Source organism: Paramormyrops kingsleyae, chromosome 15, assembly GCF_048594095.1.
Source record: "Paramormyrops kingsleyae isolate MSU_618 chromosome 15, PKINGS_0.4, whole genome shotgun sequence".
NCBI lineage: Eukaryota > Metazoa > Chordata > Actinopteri > Osteoglossiformes > Mormyridae > Paramormyrops > Paramormyrops kingsleyae.
In genome coordinates this window covers 7,479,998-7,503,725 of record NC_132811.1, presented here as the reverse complement: position 1 = coordinate 7,503,725, position 23,728 = coordinate 7,479,998, and the positions used below count along the sequence as shown (strand labels likewise).

Sequence of the window (23,728 nt, the reverse complement as noted above, 5' to 3'; positions counted from 1 at the left end):
TAAGGATTTGAGGTCCAGTTTAAATCATAGTTTCAGAACTTATAAAGATTACATTGCAGATTACATTGTGTTAATCTACACTTTGTATCTTTGAATTTCAAGCTAAAATCCCCCCTAGTCACACAAAACAAATTCAGCACACAAGCATTTCAATTTCCAGACCACTACCAGCTTAATAATAAGGTACTTAACATCTATCTGACAACCCTTCAGAAGCTAAATGCTATATTGAGAGACATGCTCCTACACAGAGTGGATACTATCAATCTATCAGTCAATTTTATTTACTGTGGCATAATTTAACAAAATGCTTTATAATAGATTTTCCAGAAGTGAGAATAATGGCTGACCATGTTGACAGCAGGGCCAAACTCCAGGTCTCCAGTCTTCAGGGCTAAACTAATTTCTGGGGCCCATAAAATGCTGTAGTGACAACCAGGAAAAAAAAATTGGGGCTCCCTACAATTTCGGGGCCCTGGCCAATAGCTCAAGTTAGCCCGTGCATAAAGTCCGTTCTTGGCTGAATGAATGGTCTTCAGACACTGAAAGAAGCTATTTCCTATAGCAGTGGAATGTGTGTGTATCCTCTGAAGATAAAGACGAACGGTAAAGTTAATGAACCATACCTAAACTGTCTAGCTTTTCTTTAGTTGTTCTGGGAGATTAATCAGCAACCTATATACCACCCGTATTTACATAAAGTGGATAAATGAAAAATACCAGTATTTAGACAGGGTAGCAAAGCATAACAGTGCTATGAGGAATGCATCCACTTTCCTCTTTTGGTACCCTCATTACACTTGTATTTTACGTGTGGGCCTGAACAGATTACCAGCCCTGATTCGTGCAGCAGATAGCAGAGCCTTGCAGAGACCCGTCCCTCCTACAGCGAACTCCACTTACCTACTTAAAGACCGCTCCCAGCAACAGACTCATTATGCTGTGGTAACAACAGCCACTTGAGGCTGGGAAAAATTAAGGAAAATGCCCCTTCATTGTTGTCCATGGCAATAAGACCATACAAAATTAACTGCTCTCGATTGTTTAAATATTGTTTATGGGGTACCTATCGATCCGTCTCAGTATATAGACAAAGGCTTTTGCTGGAACTTTCCTGGTCGACTATGTGCCTTATTCACTGCAAATACTAAAGGCGTTTGATTTATGTGAAGCCTACACAAATGCTTGCCAGCACATTATATACTAAAAGCAAAGCAGCAGCTGAGTAAACGTATTTCTCTGTTGTTCATACACAGGCTCTTTTGGAAAATGTCCTTTCTTTAACTCAGCAAAAACAGTACATGCTTTATCCAGACCGAGCCTCCATGAGCTGGGGCCAGCCGCGGTGCATTGCAGGGCACTCACACAGTACAGGCGATTCAGAGCCTCCGATTCATTGAAACAACTATGGGATGGAACCTGAGCACCTCGAGAGAGGAGCCCTGTAAACACAGAGCGAGCAGGGGAGCGGTGTGCAGGCGAGCGGTGTGCAGGCAAGCGGTGTGCAGGCAAGGCCGGGAGCAGATTGACAACCACCACCGCTACAGTGATGCCCGATGAGCCTCAGTTGTATCCCAGCAAAACCTCATTCAACGTGAATCATCCTAGTCGCGAAATAAGTCATCAAATTTTAGGTACTAACAAATGTTGCAACTTCACACCAAAAGACAGCCACTGGAGTACAGTGAGTGTTTCATGTCTAGTCTCAATAGTTCCATTTAAAACTGAAGATTAACAACTACATTTAAAGACACATGTAACAGCCAGAAAGAATGGATCAAAATACACGGTGACTCATTCAAAGTTGTGATAATACCTGAGGCCTGTCATAAATTACATCCCATAATGGTTATAGTATTAGTATAGAGCAATGAGAGTATTTACTTTTCTACTCTGCCGTTTTTGTAAGCATGTATATGCTGGATAAAGAGTGTCAGATGACACATCACCCCTGGGCGGCGCGGTCGCTTTTGCTGGGTCTCACGTTAGCTGAGGGCACGGATCGCGCTAATGCTTACCTGCCTGCTTCTCAGGATTCAGGTCAGGAACTTCGACAACAAAGAGAAGCCAGTAACTGCCAGGAATGCGGCACTTTGGGTCTGGGTTATGCTAACTGACACGCAAAGACACACACACATGCCTAGCTTTGGAGGGACTTAGATTAGCTCTTCTAGATTACCTCTTTCATTTATGAATAGACTTCAAATTGCAGTAGCACACCTTCGTGGTAAAACGTCTGATCTGGAATGCGAGGGGTGGTACCTTCTCAATCTCTGTCACGCTAGGCCATTTATAATTTTTTTTATCTATTTATTTATCTACTCATCTATTAAGACAATGATACCCGATGAAACGTTTCAGGCTTTGTAGCATTCATCACTTTAAAAACCACTGACAAGCAGCTGTGGAGTAATTACTCCACTTTATATATTTATTCCTTCAGAATACTAGCTGTTAGAAAATTTTTTATTTGTTATTTGGGCTCATTACCTCCGAAACAGGAAGATCATTATTATTTATTGTTTTTCTATCAAATCACTTTGCTAGATAAATCACTTAGGATAGTTTTAGCGCACAGCGACTCTCCCCACCCCATGTGATCCTGTCAGCTGGGGTGCTAATCACCGCTCGCTTAATTAATCCTACACTCGGCTGCTGTAATAACTTGACTTATCAGGCCTTTCAGAAAACGTTTTCAGTGTTTTTTTTTTATTTTAAATTATGACTATTGGGAAAAAGTTGGAAGACTGGGATGAGCAGACATTTGGAAAATGGAAAATAGCTTTAACACAAGTCTGATCTTTGCTGCATCGTCATGCAAGTCAATGCAAGGGGCTCCACTTCGAATCCATAGATGCCACATCTTTTGTTTAATCGTGTATTTAACCATGACACCACGACTTGGACCATAATTCGCATTTCACTGCAATGAAAGAAATTGACCAATAAATTGATTGACGTCCAAAGCTCGAGGGCCCCATATGGCTGGGGGTTTATGTGTCTCCAAACAATTACATAAAGAGCTCAGTATAGTGGCCGGTCTGCGCGACGCTCACATATGGAAATCTGGGGAAATAAATCTAACCACCTTAGACACTGTATGACATGTTTACATACATCCATTATTCAAACATTTATGTTTGCCAATTTTATGATAGAGTGGGTTGGTTCATCGCCGGTTACATTAATAAGTTCCAGGTCATTATAGATACATCGATGTCCTTTGCAGCTCTTGGATCTTAAGTTCCATCCATAACCTTTCTCACCTATAATGACCCAAAATGGGTGTAACTCTTGAAGTGGTTCTTCACAGAAGGACAATTCGACGCATAAAGCACACGCATTTAATAGCTCCCTGATTACATTCTTACAGGCTCTCTGTGACACACTAAGGCCATACAATTCCACTAACTGTACCAGGTCTGGTTTACAACATCAGCCCAAAGGAGATACTCAGGGATCGAAAAAAAAAATACTGAAATCAAACTCCAGCCCAGCCAACCGACTAAAAGTATCCTCTCACCACAAGAGTAAGACTGCCAGCAGAGAAACAAGCAAAACGGACAGAGTATCCCAGATGTGTAAGTATAGTTAAGCATCTTTTATTGCAATGTGCATATATAATTAGGAGTATTTATACTGCTTGCTGCTAGCTATGCACAAGCTGCAAGGGCAAGAGAGACACATTTAGGTTTAATCCGGCCATAAGAACGGCATAACAGGCGCAGATGCTACAGTAGAGGGATGTCGAGGGAACTTAGCATGTGTGTCAACCAGAGAGGACAAGCGCTCTGGCTAATGTATTATTCAATCTTCATCGATGTGTAACCGAAGCCGCTGGTCAGGAACGGGGCTGCCGATACCCCAGCGGACGGCGGCCCTTTGAGGCGTTAAGCCAGATTGATTAATCCGCTGACACGGGGTTTTGGAGAAACGGAATAAATGAGGGAGGGGGGCCAGGCCGCACGCGGGCTGAGGCGGCAGGCAGGAGTGCGAGAGCGGAGCGGCAGCAGCGCAGTTAGCCAACTGTGGCAGCAGAGGAGGCCGATAAGGACAAGGACAAGATAAGGGACTAGAAGGAAATGGTGGAGGGAAAACAGGAAAGCAAAGTGCCACGAATTTTACTGTGGCGGGTCCACCCTCCCGTTAAATGTTTATAGAAGTTTGCTTTCATTTTGTCATCAGTTGCCAACTTCATATAAATCACATAATTGTCTCCGAAGCAGTAAAACACATTGAGTTATAGAGCTGTAGCTAGTACACTCAGTTACTTTCGTCGCTCTTTTTGTCTTGCGCTTACACCTAAATCCATGCACAGACAAATGACATGGTAAAACAGGTCTGTTAAGATTTCCTATATAACAAAACCGGTTTGGTCATAAGATAATATTGATGAAAAACAAAGCTTTGACAGGTTCACTAATAACTGACAACCGAGACTGTGACGACTTGGCCTAGTGCAGAAGCTTTAAATTCTATTGAGAATGTAGGTCTATGTCAGTTCACGATTACTGACCTAATTATAGACCATTTGACCACCTGCTAGTCTGTTTTTATCACTTTTCTCCCTGATGGTAATGCATTGGTGAAGTAATCTACAAGCAATTACAGCCACCCAACCTACAAAACTGCAAAAATAGCTGGAGCATAAGTCTAACATACACTGAATTCAGAAACACACTTTACTGTCTTATCCATATGTGGATGTTACAACACTATAAAAACATAATACACTTAAGACAATTATTACAGTTCATTCATTAATAATAAAAAAAAGATTTATACCCTGCAGTGAGTTTTACTGCAATACAGCCATTACGTACATTAAGAGACTTAATCTGGTGCAAAGAATGATTGTAGTCCATGACCTTTTTCAAAGGTCATATGCAGGAGGAGAGCAGGCAAGCCACTGAGAAAGCTTCCGCACAGTAAATATTAAGACAAACACGGGACGTTTTGCCCTCTGCTGCCTGATGCTCCTGGGTGGTCTGGAAGACGTGGGGTTTGCATGACTAATGGAAAACGACGGCTTTAAAACCGAATAGATGCTTATTAAGTATGAGGATGATCCGGTCACACATTAACCAGGTTCCATTATTATGCAATAAGGCACACATAAATCTGAGGCCAGCCTGAGTTCTCTGTACTTATCCCTTCACCATACAAGGTAACACTTTTCCAGCTGTGGTGATTCACTTTGCTGTGTTTCCAGGCTCATGGAGAGAAGTCAACAAACACAGTTACCATCACCGGTCATTGAGACATTTACAACCGTGGCCACATTTCAGGAACTGAAGGGAGAATCACGCTGACTGCAGCTCATGTGAAACTCAGGTTTTGTACTGTCCTGATATCGGAGGGTTTTTTTTTTCCAAATTAAGGCAGAACAAGTAGCACATTTAATCAGCTAACTGTAGACCGTGTCCTCTTTTATTTTATTAGCAACAGGAAGCTCTTCCCAGTCTAACCTTGCTTTATTTAAAGCATTTTAAAATAAATAATATAACAGCATAATATAAGGAGATGCTGCGTTTAATTTAAAGTAAATGTGAAGTATGATGTAGGACACAATACAAACGATGTAAGTGCTGCTTCAAATCGCTGAAAGATTTTTATTATTTTTTTTACTTCTGGTACCTGGAGGAATACACTTAGAATACACTTAGCCTGAATTGCTTCAGTAAAAATATCCAGCTGCAAAAAATGGGCGAATTTGCTGAACTATGTAAGACACTTTGAATCATCTGCAAATAATTAAAGCCAAAAATCGGCTAATAATATTTATGTAAATATTCCTTAGAGTCAAACCAGATGATTACAAGAAATGACGCTTTGTATTACATATTCAGTGTTGCTTTCTAACTATGACAATGTTTAGTGGCAGTAGAGCTTTCAGGTCATAACAATACATAAAACAAAGGATAGGCAAGATGTTCAGTTGAAGTCAATATATAGAGCATTTAATTGCAGTTCTTGACAAAACAAAGAATGAGAATTACCCCTTTAAATGCTGTTAAACATAATTCTGTGACCTGAATCTGATTATGTGAATACACTTCAACCTACATTATGGATACAGGTTTCAGCAGTCATAGAATGAATATATTAGCATACAATAAACAAAACAAGGTTAAGCATATATGGGACACTGATAAGTTATGGACTTGTTATTCCAAGTCTTCTTATCAAGGTTCCTTTGCAGGTTGAAGAAAAGATTCACGAATAATTAATCGCAGATGCTTCATTAACAAAAATGTAAAATACATTTCCCAGAGGACCAAACTGTATGTGGTGTTTTGAGGCAGCCAGGAAAAATCATCTTCTCTGGCCAACAGTGATTGATAGAAGGGTAAATTCAATGTCTAGTCATCAGTATCTTTTTAGCCACAGTTTCCCAGGGGGGGTGTTCAAGGAAAATTTAGTGCTGAGGCCCTTCTTTTCCCATCGCAGCCTTGCACTGGTGGACTTTATCACGCTTATTCATGCTTTCTTTCATTCCTATATTTCTGAAACGTTCTCTCTGCAGGCCTCATGCGTGTACACCGTGAGTGTGTGTGCCCTTCCGAAACGTGATACCATCAACTGAAGTTTTTACACAACGATAATACCGACTAGTTGCTGAGCCCTTCCTAAGGAGTTCAAAGACATAGATAAAACATTTATTTTTTTTTTTCTTGCACCCAGACGGGCCATTTGTCCCGAAGGTGCGAAGGCGTAATCGGAGGCGCAAGGTCTGACCTTTATGTTGGACATCCCCCTCAATATAAGAGAGAAGGGACAGTGTCGGAATGTCAGCTCTTATCAACGAACGGCAAACGGCAAAATCCCATGGCAGCAAATGGCTGTATCTCAGTGCCACTAAGTGACAAGAATTCTATACCACTAAAGAGAGATTAGCAGGAAAGGAAATAAGGGTGCAATTAGGGGCTACCCCTGATAAGAGCCTGTCACAAGAGAAGGGGGCAGGCAGATCAGAGGGGTAAGTTAGGAAGGGTGACTGGGGTAGAACGTATGGCTCTATACAGTAGGGAGGGAAAGAGTAACTGGGTCAAAGAGTAACAAAAACAGAGTGAACGGAAGAAAGCAAACAAGGAAGAAGGAACTCCACTATGCCACCATCCTTCTTAAAAGGCCACCTGTTTGGACAGGGTTTCTATCATCCTCCCCACGCCAAAGTGCACCCAAATTACTGAGCTTGGCCCTGTTCTCTCCTATTTTCTGTTCTTTTTCACCACATAAATAGGCCTACCATGATCTTTTTGACTTGCAGTTCCCTGCACTATGTTGCGATTAAAAATATTTAATTACAGTGACAAAAGCTGAGTCATTTTTGACGGTATGTGTGGTTATTCAGCTGAACGAGGCACAGTAACAAATGACAAAGCGGACGGGGTGACGTATATCACGCTATAGATCACTGCTGAGCATATTATGGACAACTTACTTACTTTTAACTTAAGCGGTACTCCTTCAGGGACTTGAATGGGAAACCTATTTATCGATCCCTTTATCACTGTTATACTCAATTAAGAAAACCAGCGCAGTGAATGTTTTATTGACACTGCGCTGAGTGTCACTGCATTCAGGGACCTGACGCAATTCAGTCCCACAGTCAGGAGTCAAGTTTACCGGCTCATGCGCGACGTCTTCTTTGATCACCACCAAGCCGGTTGTTAAGAAAATACCTCCCAGGTCACACGGAGACTTCAGCTTTTCGCGTGAGAGTGGAGCAGTGACAGGCATGTGCCTCTGGGCGCCTAGAGGTGAATAAGCCTAGTCCGGCCGGAGATGCAGAGATACGCAGGACCATAATCTAAAATATGAGATTCACACCCCCTCCCCACCCCTAATGCTGTGCAATAACTTTTCAAGACATCCCATAGATGAATGACTATGAAGAGATCGACCAGCGAGACCAGTCACACCCCCCTTGCCTTTACTCCAGTCCCCCCAGTCTCACCTGCTTTAGCCAGTCCAAATTCTCTGTTCTCTCATCACCTTTACAAATGAAAGGGCTATATTAAATCCGGGCCAATACTGTACCAAGTGCCTTTTGAAAGTCTCTCTCTCTCTCTCTCTCTCTCTGCAGCCCCCCCCCATTCTCCCACCCCTCACCCCCCCTAACTGCCCTGCCATCCCTTTCTTTCTGTGCTTCTTTTGCTTTATACAGAGTTCCCCGGTTCAGGTTCAGGGAACTTTAATAACAGATAAGCTGTTCGCCTTGGGTTTAATGTTGCTTTAGAGCACACACCGTACCACGGTATCTGAGAGCTTTCACCTGGCTGTGGAGTGCATTCGTCGAGGAAGCACCGGAGCAGCCAAAGCCGCGCATTCCTGCGAAAGTGTGACACTTCATCCACTTCATCCAGAAAGCGATACTAATGTCGCTCGTGTCACGTCAGTCCTGCTACTGAAACTGCAGCACTGAGTGTGGAGAACTGAGAGGCTCTCATCTTCCTAGAGATGGAATCATTTCTCATTCTCAAATGCCACGACAAAACCAGAAGATCCAAACAAACACTATATTAAAAATACACCAGTAAATAATTACGTCAAAATATGCTACATGGATCTGCAGCTGAGTGTTATTTTAACACCAAATGGCAAAAACTATGAGAAAAAATGGAGGCATGAGACTGAGACGGTTCTTTATGGCCTGTCATGAGTACATTTGGAGCTGCTCACTGCACATTTGTACTGGAATAGATGACACATCCCTTCTTCAAATATCCAATTCATTTTCTCGATGATAAGTTATATCTTTTGGATTTTATCTATTACTCATAATCCATTTGTTTCTGAAATTTCATAAATGCACCTGACCTGACAACAGATAACAATGAAAAGCTATTGTCCGTCGGTTAAGACTAACAGAAGGGTGCCTGTTAAGCCGAAATATTTGCTGCTGGAAGCATCTTATCTTCTCCAGCGTCTTGTGCTTGGAAGCAATCCTGTAATATCCAAGTTCGTGTGAAGCCAGGAACATCACCACAAGACAAGAGTCCACTTCCGCTCACGGGTTTCCATTCAAGCTAAAGCTCCCTGCATCGTCAATTAATACATCCTGTAATTAATTAAGCTACTTATTTTAAGAAAATCAAATTCTGCCAGGCACGCCGCTGTATCCCACAGAGCATTAGCCCTTTGCTGTGGTGGTAAACGGTAAAAACGGCGTGCATTCTGCCGAGTGGCTCAGACAGCTGCTGCCTGTCGCTCTCATCATGCTGCAGCCACGTCTGCTGTCATCTGGGTGCGTACACGGCCGCGGGTGTAATCACGCTAAGAGCCCCAGTAGCCGCGGAGAGACACGCGGCCGGTAGCTGATAGCGCACACTTTGACGCGCGTTAGCCGACTCCACATCAGAGCTGTTGAGGCCATTACACTGAAGAGGATACCTATGAGGGAATACGTGACCGTTACAAATTTGAAGGAAAAAAAACTGTAAAATCCATCCATTCAGCCATCATTTTCAGTACCTGCTGGCTGTACTCAGGGTCATGGGGGTATAGAGCCTATTCTGGAAGCTACACCCACAAGGCAAGGAATAACCCAGGATGGGGCGCCAACCCATCGGAGGCCACACCCACACACCATTCACACCTACGGGCAATTTGTTAACTCCAATTCACCTCAGCGTGTTTTTGGACTTTGGGGAGAAACCGGAGTCCCCAGAGGAAACGACATAGAGAGAACATGCAAACTGGAATCGTGGTCCCGAGGTATGAAGTGGCAGTGCTAATCACTGTGCCACTGCATTACGCCACAATGGTAAAATAAATAGTAAAGTCAACTGAATTCAACTTTACTGTCATTATATTATACTGAGGTACACATACAATGGAAAGTGTCTTGTGATTCCTTGAGCAGGTCCATGAAGATTAAAATAGAATAATGGAATAGAATACAATAGTGGAATAACAAATAAAGTAAAAACAAGTAAGAACACAATGGTAACATGTACATTGTACATGTACATTACAACAGCAAAATAAAATATAGAAATAAAGTATTTAATATTTAAAACCATAGTTGGGGCAAAATCCCCCCCGCCCCAGGAACCCTTTGAAGGAAGACAAAAGAAAAAAAAGATCAGGTAAGAGTGAGACTTTCCCTGAAGCTGCCTGTGTTTGATGTGCAGATTAGGAGCAGGTGTAGAATCATGTTGTTGTAAGATGGAATTTAATGCCATTACAAAAGGATGATATATGTCTGTAACCCAGGTAGACTATAGAGCCTGATACAGCTGTTCCATGTTTACTCCGAGGATCAAACACAGAACGATCTGCTTATTTATTGATGTGTCTGCTGAAGAGGCAAAAAGTAACGCAGACGTTAAAACTCATTCTCAAATAAATAAATTAATAAATAAATAAAACGCGAAACATCTTAAATCAACTGTTCAATAAATGTCTGGGAACCATCGGCTGACTGCTCTCTGACCTGCGCGGCTACAGAGCAGCGATTGTGATTCCTGTAAAGGCTGTTAGTCATCAGTCGAGAGACTCTCAGGCTCCACTGCGCTCAACAAGCTAGTCTGGGCTTACTGTCATTTGTGCGAAAACTTTCGACACCCTGTGAGTTTTTATGCATTAATGCTCGTACTGTATCCCGTCTATGCCAAACGATTATGCTTGATAAATTACGGATCTCAGCCAGAATGCTACAGTTTACTTAAGAACAATAACGCTAATAGCACACGTCACTAGAAAGCATTCAGCTATGCTGAGCACTGAATCCATAACGACGTCAGCTCTGGCTGGGACTCACTGTCACTCCACCCCTCCGTCCACCCTCCTGTGCTTAAAGGCACGGTGCATCTGTTCAACATGGCTACTCTTTAGCCTGTGGCCCACACCCTAATTCCTACTTAATCTCATGATACACTCCCTTAGCCTCCTGTAATTTCATTGAATTAAAAAACAGAATGCGTACTATTGCCTACATGGGTAATAGGTGAAACAGACCAGATGACTACAAGATGTGGTGATTTGTAACCAAAAAGGCCCCTGGATTTATTACTACTGCTTATACTGTAACACCAACAGCAGCAACAACAACAACAACAATAATGTTTGTGACTGACTGTTTCCATGGTGATGATGCACTGTAAATGTAGTGTCATACGGTTCACTCAGTGGTATCTTTCAAAGTGTTTAAACGATCCATTATTGTTTGTTTGTTTATTTTAAGCGTACACCAGTGTAGTCAGCCTATCGCTATCCTTCGTCGCAATTTTTCATCTACACAGTCGTTCAGGATTGGACGTTTTTTTACCTTTCTGAAATATTAACCAAATGGAGTTCCTTTCATTCTACATCAGTTCAGTTGACTTTTCTGAATAGCCTTGTCGTTAATCACTAATGGGCTGACTTCAAATGAGTTTCAGTTACATTTATAGTTTTCCTACGTACCTACCAGTATCTATATTTAAAATAGGTAATATGTTAAGTGAGTGAAGTACAACGGCATCTGAAACTAACCCAACACAACCACAATGTTTTTGTTTTTTTGAACAGCGCAGTCAGTAGAGTGTACAGTCATCCTATTTAAAACTTGCTGAAGTAATGCCAAACCAAAGAATTACTCAACATTTTTTTCTGTCTAGTTTTTTTTCTTTTGTAGGCTATACAAAACGCCTAGTAAAAAGAACAAATTATCTGTTATTTCTGGATTTCTATACAACAATTCAACAAGTATTGATCCACTCTCCAGTCCTTCAGAAGTCACAATGTGTCGCATACATAATAAAAAAAAGGACAAAAAGCTTATCTACTTTAAAAACTTGGGAATTAAATTTTATTCCCTTTTACTTGATGATGTAATACTATTTCAGAATAACAACTGTTACTACTCGTGTCAGATTTTTAACGTTCAGAGTGCTTCGTGTAAGACAGTGTTGATGTCACTTCTATCACTTCACTTCTAAGGGATTCTGCTTCCAGAGTTTGCTGTAACTTTAACTGCAGTGTCAGGTGCCTGTGAACCATGCCCAGTTTTCACTGGTGAATGAAGTCCCATGCCGAATGCTGTAAATAGCTCGAATCGCAATAACCTGATATTGCATTATAAACTTTTACTCGTAACCTTGGCTTTTCTGTTCGGTACATTCTTTTCTGGTGAATAAGCAGTAATAAAAATCAGAACAAAAAGAACCCCAAGATTTGCTGTATCACCATTCAGATACTTGGTTTGTACTCAGAGTTAAATGGGTACTCACTGGTGCGAGTTTGGTGCATTCTCACAGAGAACCCATCAACAGGACTTGATATATGAGGGAACAAGGCCTCTGATCTCATCTCCATGAAAATCATCCCATTATGACTCTTCTACACTTGCTAATCTGTGGGATCTAATTTGCCATCAGTTTACCCAGAATTTTGTTGTTAATAGAGCCATCCTGGAAATCACTTTCTTTTTTTCTGTTTCTAAATGATGCTATTATTCTCAGTATCTGCCGTCATATTTTAACTTGCAATTTAAACTAAATTGGTGACACGATCTAATAGCTTTGTTGCAAGTGGAAAGTGCACAGAAATTACTTTTGGTTAAATGAATGGTTTTTGTCTTGTTTTTTTTTTTCGGAATTCTTTCTTAAAGCACTGCTTCAAAAAAAAAAAAAAAGCCTCATCACCACACCACTGCGTTGCCGCTCAAACAGCCATTCCTTTAAAAAAAAACACAACCAACATGGTTCCAGATCTTTCCGTCTCTATCTGTTTATCCCTCAGTGGCCTGCAGGGCCTGGTAAACTCATTGTCAGTGGTATTCTAATGAAGCTTGGCTCTGATTCCTTTGCTTAACTAGGAGTAAGTGTTCAGAACAAAATGGCCCCTGCTGGTTTCCAATGGGTTAAGCAATAATAATAATAATGAAAGGCCTTCCAAGCACAGCAGAGTGAAGAGGATTAAAACCAGACCTGAAAACACTGCGAGCCGCACGCTACGAAACGCACAGGAAGGAGCCTGCAGAGGTGTGATTCAACTCAGAGGGACGAAGAAATACATGTTAATGCTATTCTGAATCACTGTGCATATTGTCTTCACAATAGGACAGGAGTAAATTAAATCTGCTGAAGTTTAAAAGATCGAGCTGACAGATGAGAACGGCAGAAGGGAGGGCAGGGAGATCCTGCTGAAGTTTTCTGAATCGTAATGAAATCATACAAATTAACCCAATGTCACAACATAAGGGCTGGCAGTTAATTCTGAGGTGTTACAACGTGACGTTATGTAATTATTTAATGGAAGGAAAACTTATACCTAAACCTGACAGTGAGCCCCAAAATTAGATTGTATAAACTTCTATAAATAAACATGGAATAGTCATAATAAATTAGACGCGTGTAAAGACTCAACTGGAGAATTTTCTGAGGATTTTTTAAGAATCTAGTAAATTTCTTGTAGAAACTACACTATAAAGTCTATTAGACTTTATATCGTCCTCTGAGACATATGTACTTGGTACTATAAAAATAGTAAACCGTGACACTGCAAAACTTCTGTTCTTGTAACAACAACAACAACAATAATAATAATAATAATTCCAAAATTTTAAGAAAATATATTAGTAAAAAATTAGCGTGGTCTTTGGAAAACACACCTTAGCAACTGAAATGATTATTTTCTTAAATGTTTAAGTGAAGGACTAAATGTTTGTCACCAAATAGTGATCAATGGCGTTATTTTGCATTGTGTACCATTTGTGGATTTGTAGACCATAATATAATTAATGGGATTTACAGTAGGCCATAGTGCACTGAAATGTCGCTGACACTGTAAAATCCTTGAAGAAAAGAGAAATCGCAACGTCAAAGTAAGAAATAGCCATTTAGTAAAGTTTTCCAGCACGTTGTTTTCTGGTGCTGACTTCATAGTGATATGAAATTTGTCTCGCGTCTCGTAAAAACTGGTTCAATAAAAAAAAAAAAAAAAAATCCTAAGATGTGGGGAGAAAAGCTTACAGTCAGGACGATATTATTAGATATGAAAGTGTGATTTCTGACAGCTAAGGATGAGAGCCTTAACTGCATGCAGGATACTTTGACCTACAAATCCGATTTTTTTTTTTTTGTTTGTGCAAAGTCTTTAAAGCTAGTAGGACTTATTACTGCAAACCCAGTCTCTGCATAAATTAAAATTATTTCTTTTACAAAACAGTAATGTTAAATTCATATAGTTCATACATTTTAGTTAAACATAGTTCCCATTGAGAAGTTTGTGGTCAGGAGTAATTGCAGTATGGCAGTATGGATCAATGAGGAAACCTGTCAAAATAGATACTTGAGGCATTAAATAACATGTCTTCTGCATTCCTTTGGGCGTTCGTCTCAAATAGGATCGTTAATTCAAGCTTACATTATCTGCGTTATTCACATTAGATTTAACAGTAAAGAACTTGTGATTGTGGATGGTTTGATATGGGCTAGAATGCAGTATCTCTTAATGCTTAAATTATATATATACACTTTAACTGTATTGCTCCTATCAGGCTACAGAACTGAACTGAACAGTATTTTGAACGATGAAGACGTGGGATATTAATTCTGTTTGTGTAGGTACATGTTATCAGTATTATTCTGTACGTTATTGGAGTGCAGCCCAGCGCTCCATGCCGGCTAGCGCCCTTTAGTCGCTGCTCTCCCGGGATCACCAAAAGCCACGGAGCAGGCCATATATCACCGAGCCATAATAAAAGCTTAGCTAAATCCCGAACCAGGTCAGCGCGGAAATTTATGGCACCACTTAAGGTGGAAATAGATTGCTTTAACAAAATATATCAACTTCGGCACGACGCGACTCCCTGTTCGCAGTCCTTTATCGCCTTGCGCGCGCAACACGCTTCACTTTTTTTTTTCTAGCACTGTGCCACAAGTTGGGCTTGAGAAAGAAACAGTGTCGATAGGATATACATGCACGTATATATGAAGATAAGGAAGAAATTAATACATATCAAAATAAACATGATCGGTGTCTATTGGTTCCAAACAGGTTTCAGAATAATTTCACTCTGCCGGATTCGAGCAGATTTTGATTTATTGATATAATTAGGCTACTTGTTGAATCCTACATAACTCGAGCAGGACAGGCAGAAACTAATCAAAGTATCCACTTTATATCTGCATTTAAAATCATTTTGTTTCCTAACACTATATTGCAGCTGGAAGTTTATTTATTTTACACGGCGGTGATGTTAGTCATTCCCAACTGATACCAATATTAAGGAATGGGATCGATAGCGTTACCAAGAACACAAATAAGTCACTTCGTCTCTGAATATAGGAGGTAGTCAGGATACATAAACATACCAGCGTGTTAAAGTCGTTATCTTTGTAATCAGAGAGGAAAGAACGTTAAAGGCAGAGGGTAGGTGATGTGTATTCTGCCGGGTGGGAATGGTGCGCTGGCAGCCGTAAGCTGGAACAGTATGAATTAGTCACCCAGTTTAGGCATTTCTTTTGCATTTAAACGTGTTAAAAGAGAAAAAAAGAGAGAGAAACAAAAGCATCCAAAAGCCAGTTGATATAAAAATCGTTGACTAATGTTAAAATGTTTTAAACCCAGCTTTCTGTGCATATAAACGCAGTTTTTTACAGTGCAGTCAGTCTCTGGTAGCGCGCAGTGTTACGCGAAAACATAGACCGGTTGTCAGAATTTAATGTTAACGTTTTGTCTCTGATTATTTAAAGTAAACCCGCAAACATATGTTAACGCGTCACATTTATTATGGCCCTCATCTAAGCGCATACTTATGTGTCTATAGGCAGACAACACGTGTGTATCGACACTGATATAAATTGGTAAAATTGGTAATTTAATGTCCAATATATCCGATTTCATTTGAATAAGTACAGCAGAAACGAAGAGGGACCCCGGGCTGTTTCGTTGCATCTGCGTTCAGCTGTAACTTCACTAGGGCGCAGAAGTTGAAGCGCAGCGCCGTTTAATTCCAGTAAAGACGAAGCCGATAATTATACTTATATCATAACATTAAACATTTAATTGTTGAATTAAATGGCGCAACGGACTGGAGAAAATCAGGAAATGTGTGTATTTTCTTGGGACTTTGATTTTGTCTATGGGCACCGGTTTACACAGACAAGCCAGAGACGATAGTTTTAGGAAAGGGGGTCCCCCCCCACCCGCTGATAGATCGTGTTGTGCTAATTTCTTTTGAGTGAAACTGAATAGAGGTGCATCACAGACACAGTAATTCTCAATAAATCGTATTACGATATCCTAAGGTACAGGTAGAAATTAGTAATGCTTATCCATAGAGGTACGCTGCCGTGGTGGCCACGTACATCGGCTTCAGAGGGATTTTTCCAAAACATGCATGATCGGGATATCTAAAACAGCAGGGATCTGTCAACTTCTAATATCTCGAATATATACTCACATATATTTGATGCGTTTATCCCAAAACCGTCGAAATACAAGGAACTGACCTGTGTACATGTGCATCTGTTTTATTCATGGGTGTGTTTTGAAAGCGTGTCGCAATACATATAGTTTCTCTTTATATTTAACTAGTACGGTTATATTTTTTAAATAATAGATGATGGGTGCCTTACCTTCTACAGCTAATGCTGCAGGCAGCAAAAAATTGCATAAAAACAGTAAATAATCCATTGTCATAAAGCAGAGAGCGCGAACATGAAAATAAGTTCCAGAGTGAATTTGAATAAAATCCCCAAATGTCTTGAAGCTTCCTCCAGCTAAGTCTATTCAGAAATGTTCAACCATTCATACATCATATTGTCTTTATTTCTTTTTTCCTCAATGCTCGGAGGAAGAGTCCTCTTGCTGCTTAAGAGAAGACCTTGCCTGGACCAAAGTCCTGCAGCACGTAAATTTAGCATTTGACGACTGAGCAAGTAAGGTAAGTCACCGTACTGCACTCGGCCACTGCGATCATTGATGTTCCCCTGCTGATTTACAACTTTGGTAGAACCAAACAAATCCACCGAAGCTGTGAAGACTCCTTCAAATTGCCCCCGTCGCTTTCTGCATGACAATCATAATGCAGTCAATCATTGATCGTACCAACAAGTCTATATTCAGGCGTGTTCAACTAACCCATGAAGAATAATAAAACGTTTTACTGCAAACATTGTAAGTCCCTGAGTAAATCATCGGTGTGGTAGCGAGTTTAAGCTGCTGCGGTGCGTGTAGGGCTATATAGCTGGAATAAAGACTGCCTTTCCCCGGGCTCCCGAGGAGTGCAAGACTGTGGGGAGAAGAGGAGGGGTTATAGTTAAAGTAGCTGCCAGTCTCTCCTAGTCACACCCCCAACTATCCCCGAAAGCTGCCGAGCTACCATAAGAAGAATACCGTCGCCCATGCTGGGCAGGGGAGAGACGATGAAGGGGCGGCGTGGATTCTAGCGGGGAGACAGCGCCCTCTGCCGGAACACCAAACTTTCAGGAACAAAGTAGAGGGATTTCAATTTTGAACGATTACTCAGGCCTACTATCATTGTTTTTTTTTTTTTTTTTTTTTTTAAAAGAAAATCAAATTGGAAAAGTAAACTATTAAGAGCGTTCCGCTAAATTAAGTTAAATATCGACATTGTATTTAAATAAATATTACTTTTGTGTCTCTCTGCTTAACTCCAAGAAATAGTCTTTGTTTTTTGCTGCACATAACGATGTAACATAGATACTATTAAATCTTAGTATATCTTACGTTTATAAATCTGTTAATAAACAGACAACTGTAGAGCGCACAATAACCATGTAATTTATTTGCGTTTAAATATAGTATTATTTTTTTGTTTTTCTTCAGAGAAAGCTTAAATATGCAACGGCATACCAAATAATGCCTATTCAGACTTTACAGCGAAAAATCTTATCGTTACTCTTAGGCTGCATGCACACATACTACTCCTCCTCCTCCTACTACTGCTATATACTAATAATAATAATAATAATAATAATAATAATAATATACTGTCGTCCTGCTTAGTTTGGCAGCAAAAAAATCCATTGATGAGGAAAAAAAGTAAACATCCATTAACATAGCATTATATTCTGTGAGTACAGATAAGCCAATACAGAGAACTAGCGTTGATTAAATTTATACTGTATGTACTGCTCAAGCCTAGTAGCTGCATTAATTCGGGAAGCTCAAACTGTCCATCAGGGGCTTGCTGCGTATCCATCTGTCTCTCAGAGAAGTTAGATGCAGTGTACGTACGTCCAGGAGAAGAGAATTCAGATTAAATTTTACGGTGCACTAATCTATTTCATCTTCGTATTAACTTCGTATCTCGGCGTGAATCAATATCAAATAAAAGGAAAACGTTTTTTTTTCCAGTACTCAAACTAATTTCTAATTTCATTCCAGATGGTTAGAAAACGATACCAAATGTAAATGGAAAAGTTAAATTCTCTTCCCTTGAATTTCAATAATGAATTATTATACTAATTATTCATTTTCACCTAAGCAGCATTATACCTTGTGTTTTTGTAGTTATTAAGTCTGAAAAATGATATAAAGTGCTTTGGGTTGCTGAGATGTAAATCTATGAAATCTGTTTTCCAATCTGAAAGCAACAACAGCAACTATCATCTTATTTGGCACTTACTCCATGTTAAGTAGAAGATGTAAGGCTGTATTTAAGTATCTGAACACGAGAAGGAGTAACCTACATTAAATCCTCTCCTTCATACCCATCAGACTGCCCTGAAATGTATTACTCTTGGAGGTGACCACCAGAAATGAGACTCTGATGACTAGATAGTCACTGGCTGCATGTCTGTTTTCTCAGTAGGTCTATGTTGATGCACCAAGCTTAAGGACCTGTTGTCTCTGGGGTCACGTCCCGCTCAAAGGTGATCAGTTATGGAGGCCTGTGACAGTTTGAAATATGTGTATGAGTTGCTTTCTTACTGAAAGCCTTAAAATTATACAAGCCAACATTAAGGCCATAAATTGTGTGGAAAATCACCATGATTATAGACCATTGCAGTGTTTTCATTCATTTCGATTAAAGATTTGAAAGAGGTATCTTTAAAATCAGTAACATTTAACCTGTGGCACACTTATTAATTAGAAATATATAAAAGGACAAACAAGACTGTCTGTTAACTGTGAGAGTATTTTGACATTTGGTGTTTTGAAACCTTGAGGAATCTTTTAAATTACAGATTCATTTTCTTTTTTTATGTAAGATTTCCAAATGTATACAACAGCATAAAATTCATGGGTATATTTATAAGTGAAAATATTTATATTTATTAGTTATAATGAAGTTAAATATTGTTCGCTTTTATTGGCTTTATTTAATCAGTGCATAAATATATTTCAGATTTAAACTGTTGTGAGAACAAGCACCAAGAACATGCAATGAAAATGTTGATAATGAAGTTTTCATATGATTAATCCATATTTATACAATCAGTCAAGAGGTACACAAAGTTCTACACAAGTACCTCAGTTGACGCACTGATGTATTAAGTACTCTGAGTATTATGTGGTAATTACTTGTGTTGTACCTTCTCCATGCTGATTCATAAACTGCACGATGCTACATGTCACTTAATGCGTTACAGTAAAGTATTAATATTTATTGGCGTGTATTTAACTAAGGCTCCCTACTGCCATGACCCTGCATAGGAGAAGCAGGTATAGATGGGTGGATGGATGGATGGATGGATGGATGTAACTATTTATTTAGAGAAAATGTTGTTCATTATGGCTGATTAAATGTCATGTTAGATCATTTTGTCCTACGGATTGAATTTGTGACTGGATTGATTCATTATTCAGGATAATAATAATAATAATAATAATAATAATAATGCTTTGGCATATTTTATAAGTTTCTAACATCACTTGAAAATGTCCCCTTTGAAATGCATTTTTTTGTGTCTATGCTGAAAGCTCTTTCTAGCTGGCTCAAAAAGTTTACTTATCCTGATGAATGTCATGCTGAGGTGAAGAGTAAGAACACTTTGTGTTTATAGCATAGCTAGTATTTAGATGACATCACAGACACAAGAAAACACCAGCCCATAGCTTCATAACATACATAAATTCACATCCCAAAGTCATAATAAACACAGTGTTTAACCTTTACTAACCTTAAAACATGTTGACTGACTCTTGATCATTCCTTTAAATAGATTTATAAGTTGCTTCTGTGACAATTAGATGTAGATAGTCTAAATATGTACAATAATTCAAATAATTTGGTTTGGTTTTAAAAAAACTAAAGCTAAAGTAATTCAATCATGTGGTTCATTTTATTCCAACAAAACAAAAACACTTAAAAATCTTAAGCCTGTATGACTACGGGGCATTTTTAGTTCCGCGTATCAAGGCCATACAGTTAAATCCAGCAGATAGTGCACGAATATCTACCATGTTTCATGTGTCTGCATTTGCAAAGAAGTAAATGAATGACTGATTATACCTCAAAGTGAATTCTTTCATACATAATCATACATAAACATACCATATATTGTATATTGTTTGCATAATTGTAATTCATAACATTCATATGAACATTCATAACATTATACATAATTCATACATAATTGAATGTGCACTGAAGAGCAAGTTATGAATGAGCAGGAAGTCTTTAGTAGTTTAGTAGATTACTTAATTATATTCCTTCTATATTATTTTTAAAGTTTTCTTTATTTTTATTTTATTTTTAATTTTTTGTCTGTGCTTTTTTGTGAACCGTAATGAAGAACACGCCTTCTCTTTCAAATTACGTGGAGTGTTGAATTAGGTTTTTTAAAAATTATTATTATACTGTAATAGTGTGTAAGTTGTTTCAGCATGTTTCTTTTTCAAACGACGAGCTAAGTACTCCAGTAAGCGCTCCACGTCTGACATTTATTAGTTTTATTGTCGTTGTTTTATTACCACGTGGATATTTCTCACACGTAGGTCCTGCGCTAGCGATTCAACTAGCCGCTATCTGGCCTAATGCGACGAGGGCACGGTCATATCGCTTTCCCCGGGGTGGACTGGGACGGCAGCTTGGGGGGGGGAGGGGTGTGTGTGTGTGGTGGCTGGTGTCTGGAGAACCTCAGGGTGGAATTCCAGCCTGGGACGGGCAGTACCCTTTTCACAGTCTCTAATCCCCAGGCCTCCCTCAGCGCCTGAGCACTTAGGCAAGATCACAGGGAGTCTATCGCACCCCAGAGTCGGGGGTCTTTTCCTCACTACACCACATTAGCAGAATTTTTACTTGCCGATTTTCCTTGTACGCAACTGTGACTTTCTTTCATTGCCAAGCTTTTTGTGAGTATACTCTTACCCCATTCTCACCATGAAGACTCACCTTTCTATCACTTCTTGTCTTAACTCTTACTTAACCATATATTTCAGATATTTCATTTTACTTTATTTTTTTTTCCTGTCTTTTTTCCTGCTCTCTTTTTGATCGTATGTGCCCTAGTAAAAAGCTAGAGACGTAAAAATTTGTTGCTGCTTCCACCTGCTGGCATCATATTATTTAACCCTTGATTTTACAGTTATGTAAAAAAACCTCGAAACCAGCATCGGTTCTAGGGTCTGCCGATGCGTATAAAAAAAGATATAAAAGTATAAAATTCTGTCTCTTCCCTTCACAATAAATGAGTTCCGTGTTCATTGTGGCGCTGAATTTGGTGTTTCATAACAACAAAACCACAATATACATTTTACATATAATGAACAAAACATGACTAAAAGGCATTTGGGGCTTTAGCTTCATTATCCTGATCGTGGCGCCATCCCTGATCTCAAAATTAAAAAAAATAAATAAATCACTTTAGCTAGGTGTATTTTTATTTTTCCGCTACACCGCAAAAATCAATGTCCAGAAATAAAATAAATTCAGTAGAATTTTATTGTGTTTGTTGGTTTAATGTGAGGAGATTCACAGCATTAAATGACCATCAGCCCTGTCTTTTACTTATTTTGGTAATAAGTGCATTTTTAAATTGTTGAATTCCATAGCATGGGTCTCCAGCAGGTCGTTATGTTTATTTATTTATTTTTGTTGAACTTCATGATTACTACTAATTAACAAGTCTCCCAGGTGAAGATCATGATCCTCACCCTAAAGCTAATTTCTGACATCTAGGCATATTGTAGCACTATAGTAACATATTACATAAATATGCATTAGTGACATGTGTTTCCCCATTGCCCAAGATAATAAAATATTCAAAACTATAAAAAAAGATTTTAATTTAATTATTTCATGGGATTAATTGAAGAAAGCACAGGCACATTTGAATGATCTGACCAATGTATACATGCATGGCTGGGAATCAGAATCTACTGATGAGGCAAATAATTAAATTGTGCAGGTACCATAGCTAAGGTTTGTTAATGATGAGAATGTATGCATTTCAGTCAGTATTAGATGAATAACTATGATAGAAATATGCAACAGTGTAACATTGCTGTTAAAGTTGGCATAGAATTAAAGATACGAAACAATGTGCTTTGGGCGTCTCATACAGGCACGGCGGAAAAAGAAAATATTGACTGACTATGAGAGATGCACTGTATAGATATTTGCAGAGGAAACACTATGTTCTAGGAAGACACCTTGCTGTCTGTCTGTCATTGTGTTGAGCCCATGCTCAACACATACTTGCCATCGGCTTGAATATCTCTGCGATGCAGTGGGCAAAACACCATCTGACCTAGAAACTGGCTGCCCAGGGCCTATGACAAAATTCATTTAGTTGTTTCCCTGGTTAATACGCATTCTGTCCGCCTCTATTTAGCACAATTCCACCAGTTACCGGCCCTTTAAGTATATGATTTTTTTTTTTTTTCCAAGTCAATTTTATGGAGAGAAATCATTACGCAATTATCAGATTTTGGCACTTCTTTATCTGTCTGTCTGTCTGTCTGTGTCTGTAAAATTGCATTTATTTGTTGCAGAAACTGATTCCTTGGAGAATTTTAAATTTGTGGTTTACCGGTGTCACAATGTTGCAATGCAGAATGCACACTAAGGAGGCTTAACTCATTGGAGCTATGATAAGATAAGAAGGCTAATGAGCAACTCGATTTAAAATAGCCACCTTTTCATAGCCATGCTTAGATTCCAAACTATTTCATACGTATGGTGGTAACAGCAGATCTAAAATTTAAAGTTAATAACAAGATCACAGATAATCTCAACTGCGGCAATATTGTATCACATTATAGCTCAGTGAAGGAAAAAAAGATAAAAATGAAGATACCTGCAAAGAGGAAAAAGCTCCTAAGGTAAATGCACAGTAAATAAAAAGGCCAATGCAAAGCTGACACAAAAATTAAAAATGGTACAGTGGGCTTTCATTTTTAAGCCAGTGAATTTCAGTAGCTCAGCCAGTGACAGAGCCCCAAACACTGTACAGGCTGATGTTGCAAAGGACTACAGACATAGAAACATGACAGATATTGGTGCAAATACAATTGGTGTTAAATTACGTCAGAAAATTAAAAAGAAGAGGAAAGAAAATAGTTTTTTAGGTGTGTTAAGCCTAGGGAACTGGATATATACATATAATATAGATCCAACTATTTAGCCATAAACATTCAGCGTACAAAAATTAATATAGCTGTAGAGAAAAAAATCCATAAAACTTGGTGCTAATGAGCAGCAAACTCTTCACTGCAGAAAATCAGCCACTGGTGGCGATGCTGTGATTTACCAGTGGTGCTTATTTAACTCCGGGCTGATTTACTGCTACTGCAAGACGTCCACTTTACACCGTTTCTCCAA

General features: G+C 39.3%; 1 protein-coding gene across 2 annotated transcripts in view; it reads right to left on the bottom strand.

The window, feature by feature from the left end:
- Positions 1-17,214, bottom strand: part of LOC111860504 (ephrin type-B receptor 3-like) — a 41,860-nt gene extending 24,646 nt beyond the window's left edge. For both annotated transcript variants that reach the window (XM_023844258.2, XM_023844259.2), the window contains exon 1: positions 16,572-17,214. In XM_023844258.2, the coding sequence (XP_023700026.1) occupies positions 16,572-16,635 (64 nt within the window). In that variant the 5' untranslated portion in view covers positions 16,636-17,214. The remainder of the gene's footprint in view (positions 1-16,571) is intronic.
- Between the last annotated feature and the right edge of the window lie 6,514 nt (positions 17,215-23,728).